The 11,090-nt window shown below is 26.9% G+C and overlaps 1 protein-coding gene across 1 annotated transcript; it reads right to left on the reverse strand.

The window, feature by feature from the left end:
- Positions 1-1,294: 1,294 nt before the first annotated feature.
- LOC145836070 (uncharacterized) lies at positions 1,295-6,801 on the reverse strand. The gene is made up of 9 exons (XM_082943868.1): positions 6,742-6,801; positions 6,523-6,636; positions 5,553-5,748; positions 5,201-5,274; positions 4,975-5,142; positions 2,867-3,034; positions 2,638-2,799; positions 2,270-2,362; positions 1,295-2,037 (listed from the first exon to the last, which is right to left on the reverse strand). Exons 1-9 carry the CDS (start codon positions 6,776-6,778, stop codon positions 1,505-1,507), a joined length of 1,545 nt encoding a protein of 514 aa, XP_082799994.1. The 5' UTR covers positions 6,779-6,801; the 3' UTR covers positions 1,295-1,504.
- Between the last annotated feature and the right edge of the window lie 4,289 nt (positions 6,802-11,090).

Raw genomic sequence — 11,090 nt, forward strand, 5'->3', positions numbered from 1 at the left:
CATATTTATTGAAACTTTTAACTTTATTCATATACTCTGCACATTTTTTAGAAATTCCACAAAGTAAAACTATTGAAAGATTAATTACGATTGTGTACATCGTAGGAAACCTAAAAAATACTGGGTTTAAAAATTGAATAGTTATGTACTTTACAAAAAATTACTTTAAATTAATAACAAAAATTATTTCTGTTAAATCCTTAAATCTATTTAGGTTTAAGAACATGCAGCTTTGTTAATGTGATTTTTAAATTATGTTAAACTTTTTTCTTCAAACTTCCTTTAAATTAAATCTTTATTTTAGATGTAAAATTAAACACAATAGAACAACATCAGAATAGGGTCATCTTAACAATTTTTTTATTTATTTAAACATTCCATAGTAGGGTTGCTAATGATTTTTGTTAATTTCTACCAGGCTTAAAAAACAATTTTTGGTCCATTTTACTATAAAATTAATCTAATTTAAGTTTAAATCAAGTTAAAAAACGTCTAATATAGTATAACAACATTGAAAAGATACTGTTAAGCTACTTTAAATGTGTTTAGCACTTAATCGAAATATTGTTACTTTATATGTTAAAATATTTTAAAATTCAAGTTTTTCCTTTTTTTTAGCTTAAGTTGTCAAACTCAAGGTATTTCAAGAATTCCAGGTTTTTTGACAACCTTGTATATAGTTAAATTAAATGGTGAAAAGCACAATTAGTAACTTATTTTAATGTTTTACATACTTAGGTTATTCCGTTGTGAATTTATTTTTTATTTATACCACTAAATAGACATGGAATTGAGAATTAAAAATAAAGTTTTAAACTAGTGGTTTATCTCTAAATCAAAATAAAAGAAAGTAGTGTACATTAAAAGTTTGTTTTTATATTGAAAATCATATGCTTGTATGTAAATTATTACTAAAACTTTAAAAATTGATGAAATTTGTAAAGACACGAGGAACATTTTTCAGACACACATTCAAAAATACAAAAAGGAAACGAAAATTTAATACAAAAAGAAACTAATTTAATCATAATTAAATATTTATGCTATAATTTTAAAATTTTAATAACACAATTCAAAATTTTAGATAATAATAAAACCATATCTTTATTTAAGTTAATGAAATAGTACAGCATTAATTACTTTAAAATTGAATGTTATTTTGATATACAGTGTTTAAAAAAGGTTAGACTAAAACCTTTAAAAATTGAAAAAACAATTACAAACAACAAAACTATTATTTTTAAAATGTTTAAATTTAAAATTTACACAAAACATTAAACATAACAAAGGGGTGTGTAAATCAATACATAAAAACTAATAAATCTTTTGTTTATTTAAATTTTTGTAAAAGTAAAAACTGTTTTTTTTTGTAACTGATTAAGGATTTTGTATAATTAATAACTTTTACTAGCTTTCATCAAATTTAAAAAAATCACACTGATTAGTTGCACTAGTATCACAAAAGTTAATTCATTCCTCACAACCAGCAATCACGAACCAGCAATCAGGCCAGCTTGTGGACGTTCTTCTCGTGCCTCCTCAGCGACATGTTCGTGTGGAACAAGTTGCCGCACAGCCCGCACGAGTGCGTCGGCTCGAAGTGGTACTCCACATGCGCGTTCAGGTTGCTCTTGCTGTGGAACTTCTTGCCGCACACTTCGCACGCGTGCCTCCTCTCCCCGTGGAACTGCATGTGGCCCCGCAGCCCTCCCCTCGTCCTGAACAGCTTCGCGCACACCGAGCACTTCCACTTCTTCTCCCTACCGTGCGTCTCCCGGTGGCTCCTCAGCGTGGCCTTGCACACGAACTTCTTGCCGCACGTCTCGCACTCGAACGGTTTCTCGCCCGTGTGCCTCCTGCGGTGGACGTCCAGCGCGGCCTTGCAGAGGAACGGCTTGCCGCAGTGCTCGCACTTGTGCGGGTTGCTCTCGTCGTGGATCTTCCGGTGCTTGGTGTACTGCCGCCAGTTGCGGTACACCTTGCCGCACGTCGGGCACTTGGTCGCGCCCGGGTTCCTCTGCGGCGGGTACTTTATTTCTGTGAGTTTTTTTTTTGTTTTAAGCTCAAACCGTGGTTAAGTTTGTTATATGTAAAAAAATATTACAGAACTGCTTCTTTTTGCCTTTACCTCTTTTATTATATTTTATTATTTTAGTTAATGATGATTTATCTTTCATTTGTTGCTTTGTATTTGTTAATATAAAAACATCTAATAAAAAGTTTTTTTTTATAAACCAGATAGTATGTTTAAATAAAATAAATTACTTACTTTGGTAGATTGAACTAGTTTCTAGTTGTAATTGAGCTGTTCCAGAAACTTTTTTGTCAAGTTGAAATCCATCATTTTGTTTATTTGTAGTGCCTGTTTAATACATTACTTGAGTTATAGATCAGACTTAAATGAATTTATGTTTTTTACAAATGGTATGCACGCCAGTTTTATGTTACTTCCTGAGTTAGCATACGTGCAACTGTCAGCTATTGGTTTTATCATTTTTAAGCAAAAAGACATTTTTCTAAAATATTTTACAACAATTATTCTAATACTAATAGTAGACCATAACGTTAACTACAAATAATAAACAAATAACTGTTTATGATAAAACCAGGAAAAAGAGTCAAAATCAATGTTCTCACTTTTAGGTATCACATTAATATGACTTGAGTTTTCATCATCAACATCGACTTTCCTTATGGATGAATAAATTTTATTAGTCTTTTCAGGTATACTTTTGTACCCGAACGCTCTTTTAACACCTCGTTTTCCACCAGTGTTGTATAGGCCAAACTTTTCAGCATCTAAACAAATATCAACTGTTAAAGCTTGGTCATGTATAAATATTTTCTATGTCAGTCTGGAGCTCACCAGAGTTGTGAAAATTTTGTGATGGTTCGGAGCCGTTAGATGTAATTTCGGTTTCTTCTGGGATGCTTACATTAGAATCCTGTGAGTCACCCAGTTTTATTTTGGTTTGAGACAATTCTTTATATATTGAATCAACAGTAATGGCTTTTGATGAACCTTTTTCAGTATCTAAAAAAATACTTGCACTTACTATGAGGTGCTGAATGTTAAATAGAAATAGAAATCTTTTTTTTTTCACATTAAAATTAAAACTTTTAATTTGTTCAATTTTAGTAAATGTGTTTAATGATTGAAAATTGTAAACTTTTTCTCATTATTAGCATAAAAAATTTAGAACATTATCTATCAAACTTTATTCATTAAATTTTAGTTTATGATCATAAAGTACAATTTCATTATAGGTATGAGATAACAATTTATATTTGGGGGTACATGCCAAAAAAAAATAGTTATGTGGGATGGATCAATGATTAAAAAAATTAAGGTTGGCTCGAACATTAAAGCTTAAAAATTAGTTTTTAAACTTTTTTATAAATAAGATAAACTTTATATTTATAATTTAAGACTAGTCAAATTTTGTAAAGTTCTATGTTCACAAAAGCATACATACAGCAATATTTTCATGGTCAATTTTGTCAGAAATTTTAAAACTTGATAACATCTATTTTTTTTTTTAATTTAAGCTCAAAACTTCAAATTTACAAGAAAAATTCTTTTAAAGCTTTGATTAATTAAAATTTAGAAAAAAGTTATATAAACTTTTTAGGCTGAAACACCTAAAATAGTCCCTACTTAAGCTTTTAAAAATTGAAATAGTTATAGTTTATTAAATTAATTTCTTTCTACAAACAGTACTACAATTTAGGTATTTCAACATGGTTGTAAAAAATAAATCAAAACGAAAAAAGAAGAGTTTGTCTGAAAATACCAGCTATAATTAAATTAAAAAAAGTTCTATAAGTTTTTACCATAATTTTTCGAAGTATTTTATTGAAACTGCACAAGTTAAAAAAACAGTATCTTTATTATTTTAGTTGGCTACTACCAAAATAAACAATAGAAGAGACATCAATAAGGTATGCACTTTTTATATGTATTAAGCAAGCCTCAAAAATGGTTGGATTAAAAAGCTTCATGAAAGCTTTATTAAAGAGTGAAATTAAATAAACAAAAATGTTAAAGCAAAATTTAGTACTTTTGTACAAAAACAAGTACTCTTGAAAATTTCTAGTACACTTTGATAAACTAGATAGATTGTAATTCCATTTCATGTAGTTGTGAGCTACTATTTTGTGTGAACATGTGATTAAATTTATCTCAAAACTGTAAGTTACTCATTTTTGCATGGGTTCAAGATGCGTGCGTAGTGAGTACCTTACAGTGTTTCTGCTGTATTGCTTTTTTTTCTTTAGCTGACTGTACAAATTTTAATCTTACTTTTAAGAATATTCATTAAAAGCAAAACTATAATCAACAAAGTTTTAAAACTAATTGAACAACTAAAAATTAATTTTGCCTAAATTGTCAATTTCAAGGTCTTTCCAGGTTTCCAAGTTAAGTGGCTTTGAAGGTGTTTTATAATAAAAAAATGATGATGACAAAAAAGAATTCTTAATGATAGATTTTTTGTGTCAAATCAACATTTTACTACTAAACATGCAAAATTTGTTCAAAATTCTAGGTTATTTTAATGGTTTTATTCAAAATTTTAGGTTTTTCCATGTTTATTTAGCCTAAATTGAAATATTACAGTTTTTTCAGGATTCATGGTTTTGTGGCAACCCTGTTTTGAGTTTAAATTAGACTGGAAAGTTTTGAAAATGATTGTTGGAAAAGTGAAGGAGAAAATATACTTTTAACAAAGTGTTCTTTTTTTTTACCTTTTATTTGGTCCTTCCAAGAGATAGCTATTGAACTCTTAAACAAAGTACCATTGTATCTTAAAAACAATTCAAGTTTAAAAAACAGTAAAACAACAACTGCAAGCTTAGATTAGGATGTTATAAATGAGATCAGAAAATGTATCTTACCCTCCCATGGCCTTAAGCTAGATAAATAAAAAAATATTTTCAAGTACTAGTAAAAGTTAGTATCAGTCTAAAGCTAACCAGATTTGTGTAAATTTTGTGATAGTTTGGAGCCGTTAGATACAGTTTCAGTTTCTTTTAGGATACTTTCATTAGTATTTTGTGAGTCATCTAGTTCTATTGTGGTTTCAGTCAAATTTTCAACTGTTGAATTACGAGTACTTGCTTTTTGAGAACCTTTAGTAGTATCTAAAACATATGTGTGGTTTATATAAAATACTAAATGTTTAAAACTTATAAAACAAACCGCTTTTTGATAATTTGGTATAATTAACTTCGCCTTTTTTACATCTAATAATTGTATCAAAATTTTTAGAAAACCTGTTGAAGTGTGATATTGTGTTATTTTGCAAACTGATTCTACTTATTATTTAAAACTATTGCAAAAAATTATATAACTACTGAATTTTAGTCAGTTTAAATAAATGTTTAACATTAAAAATCATAAAACCTTAGAGCACGAAAAAATTATATCAAAATTCTAGATTTATTTTATTTAGATTTATAAGACAGTAGTAGAATTAGCTAGTTGTGAACAAATTATAAAAGTTCTTTTCTTCCCAAGATAAATTTTTAAAACTTAAAAAAAATTAACTCACATTATACCTTTTAGTATCATTGTATTTTCAATCATTTGAATTTTACTTAAAAGCTTAATATTTGCATCAGTTAGTGATTTGTTTTCCTTTTTCAACTTTTCAGTTTTATTTTGACATTCTAGCTTATCAGCATTTTGTTTTCCAAATATTTGTTTCAGAACAAACAATAAATATTCAGCTTTAATTAAGTCTGCACCTAAAAACAATAATGTGAACTAAATTACCTACTAAATTTAAAAAAGGCCAACCATACTTTTTTCAATGATAACAATAAAAACATTACTTAGTACAATTAATTATGTGCAGTAGGGGGTATGGGACACAAAAATGTGACTTTGAGTATTCAGCTAGATAATTTCAACATTTTACAAACAAAAAGACCTCATGTAAAATGTTAGATGATTTAAAGAAACTTTTACTTTTGGGAACTTAATTTTCTGAAAACCACCCTAATGAAATTATTTGGAACTCAAAAATTGGGAAGATTAGAGTTTTTGACTAGAAACTTTTTTAAATGTGACATTTATCACATAAACACATTGTGCACAATTTAAGGCAATTTAAAGAAAGTTTTATATGAAGCCAGTTAATAATTTATATCACATTTATAAGTTTTGCTTAAATTTCAGTTTTTTCTTTTAAATTAAGAGTTGGCACAATAAAACTTTCTTTGAATCATCTGAAATTGTGCACAATGTGTTTATTTGATAATTCCTAGATGTAAAAAAAATTCCAGCTAGATTACTAGAAACTTATGATTGCATTTTTCTAGTCCCATACAATTTGCATTGGGATGGTTTTTAGAAAATCAAATTCCACATAATAAAATTTTCTTCAAATCAGCTTCAAATTTTTGCACAGGGTGTTTTTTGTGGTATTTGCAAAGGGCAAAAAATTATAACTGAATACTACAACGTTGCCATATTTATAAGCACCCTAATGTACAACAAAAAAACAACTTGAAACAAACTTTTATTCTCAATTTGTTTTATTTTAAGTTTGATTAGAAGCCAAGCATTTTCAGTCACTCTGTCTTTTATGAATTGTTCTAAACCAGAAAATAGAATTTCAGCTTGATGTAGATCTAAAATAAAAGTATTAATTTCAACAATCTATAGATAAAACTTATACAAGTTTATTTTATTGTATGTGGCTTTTTAGTTTACTCTCAAGACTAAAAAAAACTTACTTTCTTTGTTTTGTTCCTTTTCAGTTAAACTTTCCATTTATTAAAATTTCAAAACCTTAACTAAAAGTATATAATTTAAAATTTAATCTTAAAATTACTTTATATATTTTACACTATAAAATTTAATAACTATTACTAGAAAACAGATTTATTTAAAAGTAACTAGTGTTGCAGATAAAATATTTTATTCGATAATTCTATAATCAAAAAATTACTAATTCAGTTTAAAAATATATATACAGAAAAAAGGTTGACAAACTTTAAAAAAATCAGTTTTAAAAAGTGTTAAAGACATAGGGAGTTAGAATTTTTACATGTTGATTTTAGTCTTAAACATCTTTAAATAAGTTAGATGTTGCTTTTTACAGTCTAACAAAATTTAAACTAGTTTTTGAGACTAAGTCAAAAATTCATTAGGTTCATTATTAGAGAACAAAAGTATAAAGACAAAAAAAATATATTTTGTAAAAATCTATCTTCTCCAACAGTTTTTAAGTAATCCTTATAAAAATTTCTCAGTAATCTTAGTTTAACAATAGACAACCCTATTGTAGAATTTTTTTAAATTTAAAGCTTTTTTCTATATCAAATAATAATAAAAACTGTTTTTTATATCATAGTCATAAATTCTTTTTATTTTTTTAATTTGTTACAATAAGATTTTTCAATGCAAGGAACACCTTTTGAAAACTTTAGGCTCATTGATTAAAAAATGAAGAAGCTACATTTATAGTATGTTTGTCAAAACTCCAAGAAAATTAGCAAGCAAAAACTTCTCCTTTAAAGGCTCGTACCAGAAACTATTTTTACAATTGACTCTATCTCAAACGTTAGTTAATTTTATTTTTAAAAAAGTATATTATAGTGAATAATTTTAGCTTTGATATAATTATAAGGGTCAATGTTAATTTTTAACTTTATGTTGTACCCCTTTATGGCCTTAAATTATCAATTATTTTAGTATTTGTAACCACTATATAAGGTTTAAATAAGCTTTTACTTAATAATACTAATAATTTAAAAATCAATTAAGAAAATTTAAAACAACCAATGAAATTATCAAATTTTTTTAAAGATTTTTGATAAAAAATTAATTAATCAAAGTAATTTATAATTTAGCAATATTAAAAATTAACTAAAAACTAGTTTTCAAAACACATGTATAAAAACTTAAATTTATAAAAAAAATACTTACAACTAATAATATTTCTTTTTTAGTTATTTAATTTTTATAAATTTTATGTAATTTACACCTGCATGTTATGTTGATTAAATGCTTAAATTTTTAAACAAATAAAACTCTAGTATATATTATTTACTTCAGGGTTGTCACTCCTTGAGTGACCAAAAACTGCCCTGAGTCAACCAGAGTTTTTTTTTCAAGTCCTTTTTTTGCCTCTGGCGCAAACAGCTTATACCTAACTTTCTTCTGAATAATTAAAAGGAAGGTTGTATAATTTATGCTTCTGCATTAGATGTTCACTAAACTAATGAGAAATACTGCTTTCAAAGATTAGACAACTTTCGTCTATACTCATTTTTTAGTTGCTTATATTGAAAACAAGTATTACAAATTATAACAAACATCTTATACATGAATTAAGGACGTACAAAACACAATTATACTCAACTATGTAAGTAACTAAAATGATAAAGTATATCAAAACTTTTTAGTGCATAGTTTAACTTTTATATTTCTAGTTCTGTTTCTGTACAATTTAAACTAATTCAGGACAAATATTGACTTTAGATTTAAAAGAAAACTACAATATTAATTCTAAAATAGTGAAGAGATATCTACAAGATTAAAATTCTTTGAAAAATAATTTCAAAACTAATAAAAACCATGTTCTTAAACAAAATTGGGTATATAATTATAAAATAAAAAAATATTGAAATTGCACCTACTAAATATCATTCTATATCAGGGGTTGGCAGGTCAAAAAGGGAACATTTCTTACTAATCTTTTCGAACAAAAAGTATTTAGGTGAAAGATTATCATCTAAAGATGCACTAAAATCTTCTAATTCTTTTTGAAAAGGAAGTGATCACATGATTGGATTGTTGATGTGTTTTTTGTTGTAGCATCAGAGGCTACTTACTTGGAGATTTGAGTTTCATGATTTTCCCACACTTTGTGGTTTTTGGTGCTGAGATTTTAACCTTGTGAGTGTTTGCCAAACAACTTGTCACCAGGGGTTTTTTCAATAAAGGGTTAGGATAAGTTTTTATTTTGGTTAGTTAAAATAAAAGTTCTATTCTTTTTTCGTTTCAAGATAGATTTAGTTTCAATTATAATTAAAAGGTAAAACTTTCTTGATAAACTTAAAAATAGGGCAGGTAGAATAACACATGATATGCTAAAACTCACTCACTTGACCTTCTAAAAACATTTATTGTTGTTGAGGGGAGAGTGAGTTCTGATGTTCTTCTATCTTTAAAAAAATATTTCAAATAAGTTGAAACAAAATTTTGAATGCGACCATGGGCGTCACAGTTTGCAGACCCCTGTTCTAGATCTAGAAAAAATCTGCCTTGAAATTATAAAAAAATTAAAACCTATTCTGATATTTTCATAAAAAACAATACTGCCTTGAGTCATCCTAAGTTTTAAAAGTAAAAATATCCTGAGATTTTTTAGAATTTAAAGCTTTCTGAGTTTCCCTGAGTACCCAGAATGTGTGGCAATCTTGTTACCTGTGTATTTTGCAAAATATTTTTTATACAGTGGAAAGTTGGAGTGCAATTCTGATTGAAAACCTTGTTTTACGTAAAGTCACTGCTCTAACAGTTTTAAAACTTGGATACATAGTTTTGAAGTCCATTAAGTTCTCCTATGAAAATCAAGAAATAAAGTAATTGACTAATAAAGTAACAGATTGTGATGTGTAGGTCATTACTTTATAATTGCCCTGGTAATGAAAGAGTGATTGTTATAAATTATTGTAATACATTTGTTTATTGTTGAGTTATTTTACTTGTTTTTATTTTGTTATTGTGTTAGATTTAAGATTGTTTTTTATGTTTTTTTTATTAGAAATTAGATGTATAAGTATAAATTTGATACAAAATTTTTTATTTATTTTTTTAATTTATTTATTTATTTTTTTTTTAATTTTAGTATTTTTTTTTTTTTTAATTTTATTTAATATTTTTTTTATTTTATTTTTACTTATTTTATTTGTTTATTTTTTATTTTATTTTTATTATTATTTTTTGAGTTTTGTACAAACTTAATACTTACAAATTTTAAAAACTCTTATCATTTATTGACTTTATTGTTGATATATATGTATACATTATTATCCATACAAGTAGTTTTTTTTTTTTCATACTACAGTATTTCTTTATTCTAGTTAGTTTTTTATGTTTTTAGAACTAAATACTTTTAATTAGATATTTGTTTATTTGAGTTTGCAACAGCTGATTGTGAGTTCACACTGGTGGCAGTGATCACATGATTGGATTGTTGGTGTGTTTTTTGTTGTAGCGTCGGCAAATACTTACTTGGGGATTTGAGCTTCATGATTTTCCCACACTTTGTGGTTTTTAGTGTTGAGATTTTAACCTTGTGAGTGTTTGCTAAATGACGTGTCACCAAAGGTTTTTTTCAATAAAGGGTTAGGATTAGTTTTTATTTCAGTTAGTTAAATTTTTTTTCTTTTATTATTACATAGACATTTTTATTTTTAGTTAAAAGGTAATTTTTTTTTCATAGTAAATTTAAAGATAGGGCAGGTGGAATAACATGTGATGAGCTCAAACTCACTTGCTTGACCTTCAGAAAACGTTTATCGTTGCAGAGGGGAGAGTGAGTATTTTCTGATGTTTTTCTACCTTTAAAAAAAAAAAAAAAATTATGACATCATAAAAACAATATTTTTAACACTAAAAACCATGATATTTTTAAAGCTACTTCATATATTTTATTAAATGTGCTTTTTCAAAAGTTACTGAGACATATAATTCTGATGGCAGTGTTCACATGGTTGGTTTGTTACTTAATTTTTTGTTGCAGTGTACTTTCTTAGGGATTTTAGCTTTATTATTTTCCCATACTTGAGGTTTTTAGAGTTTAGTCTAGATTTAAATTATGATTTTTGTCTTGTTAGTGTATCAGGGTTTCTCAAAGTGGGCCGAGTGGCCCCCTTGGGGGACATGACAGATGTTCAGGGGGCCATGAGCAGCAAAGAAGCCACGAGGTCATAATTTAAAATTTACACTAGAGTTTCTGGAGTTACTATTGAAGAGCAAAAAAAAAGCCATTGGTGTTTTTAATGGTAGTTTGAGTGTTATTGTTGAAGGGGACCATAGCTTTTTTATTTCTTCAAAGGGGGCCATTTGAAAA

The sequence above is a fragment of the Thalia democratica genome, chromosome 5 (assembly GCF_965202585.1).
Source record: "Thalia democratica chromosome 5, ktThaDemo2.hap1.1, whole genome shotgun sequence".
NCBI classification, from domain to species: domain Eukaryota; kingdom Metazoa; phylum Chordata; class Thaliacea; order Salpida; family Salpidae; genus Thalia; species Thalia democratica.

Bases quoted from the DNA above. Each gene is read 5' to 3' on its own strand.
- LOC145836070 (XM_082943868.1), bottom strand. From the start codon at position 6,778: ATGGAAAGTTTAACTGAAAAGGAACAAAACAAAGAAA. The intron at 5,143-5,200 runs GTTTGTTTTATA...CATATGTTTTAG, and splicing joins TACCAAATTATCAAAAAGCG to ATACTACTAAAGGTTCTCAA. The intron at 3,035-4,974 runs GTTAGCTTTAGA...GTATTTTTTTAG, and splicing joins ACAAAATTTACACAAATCTG to ATACTGAAAAAGGTTCATCA.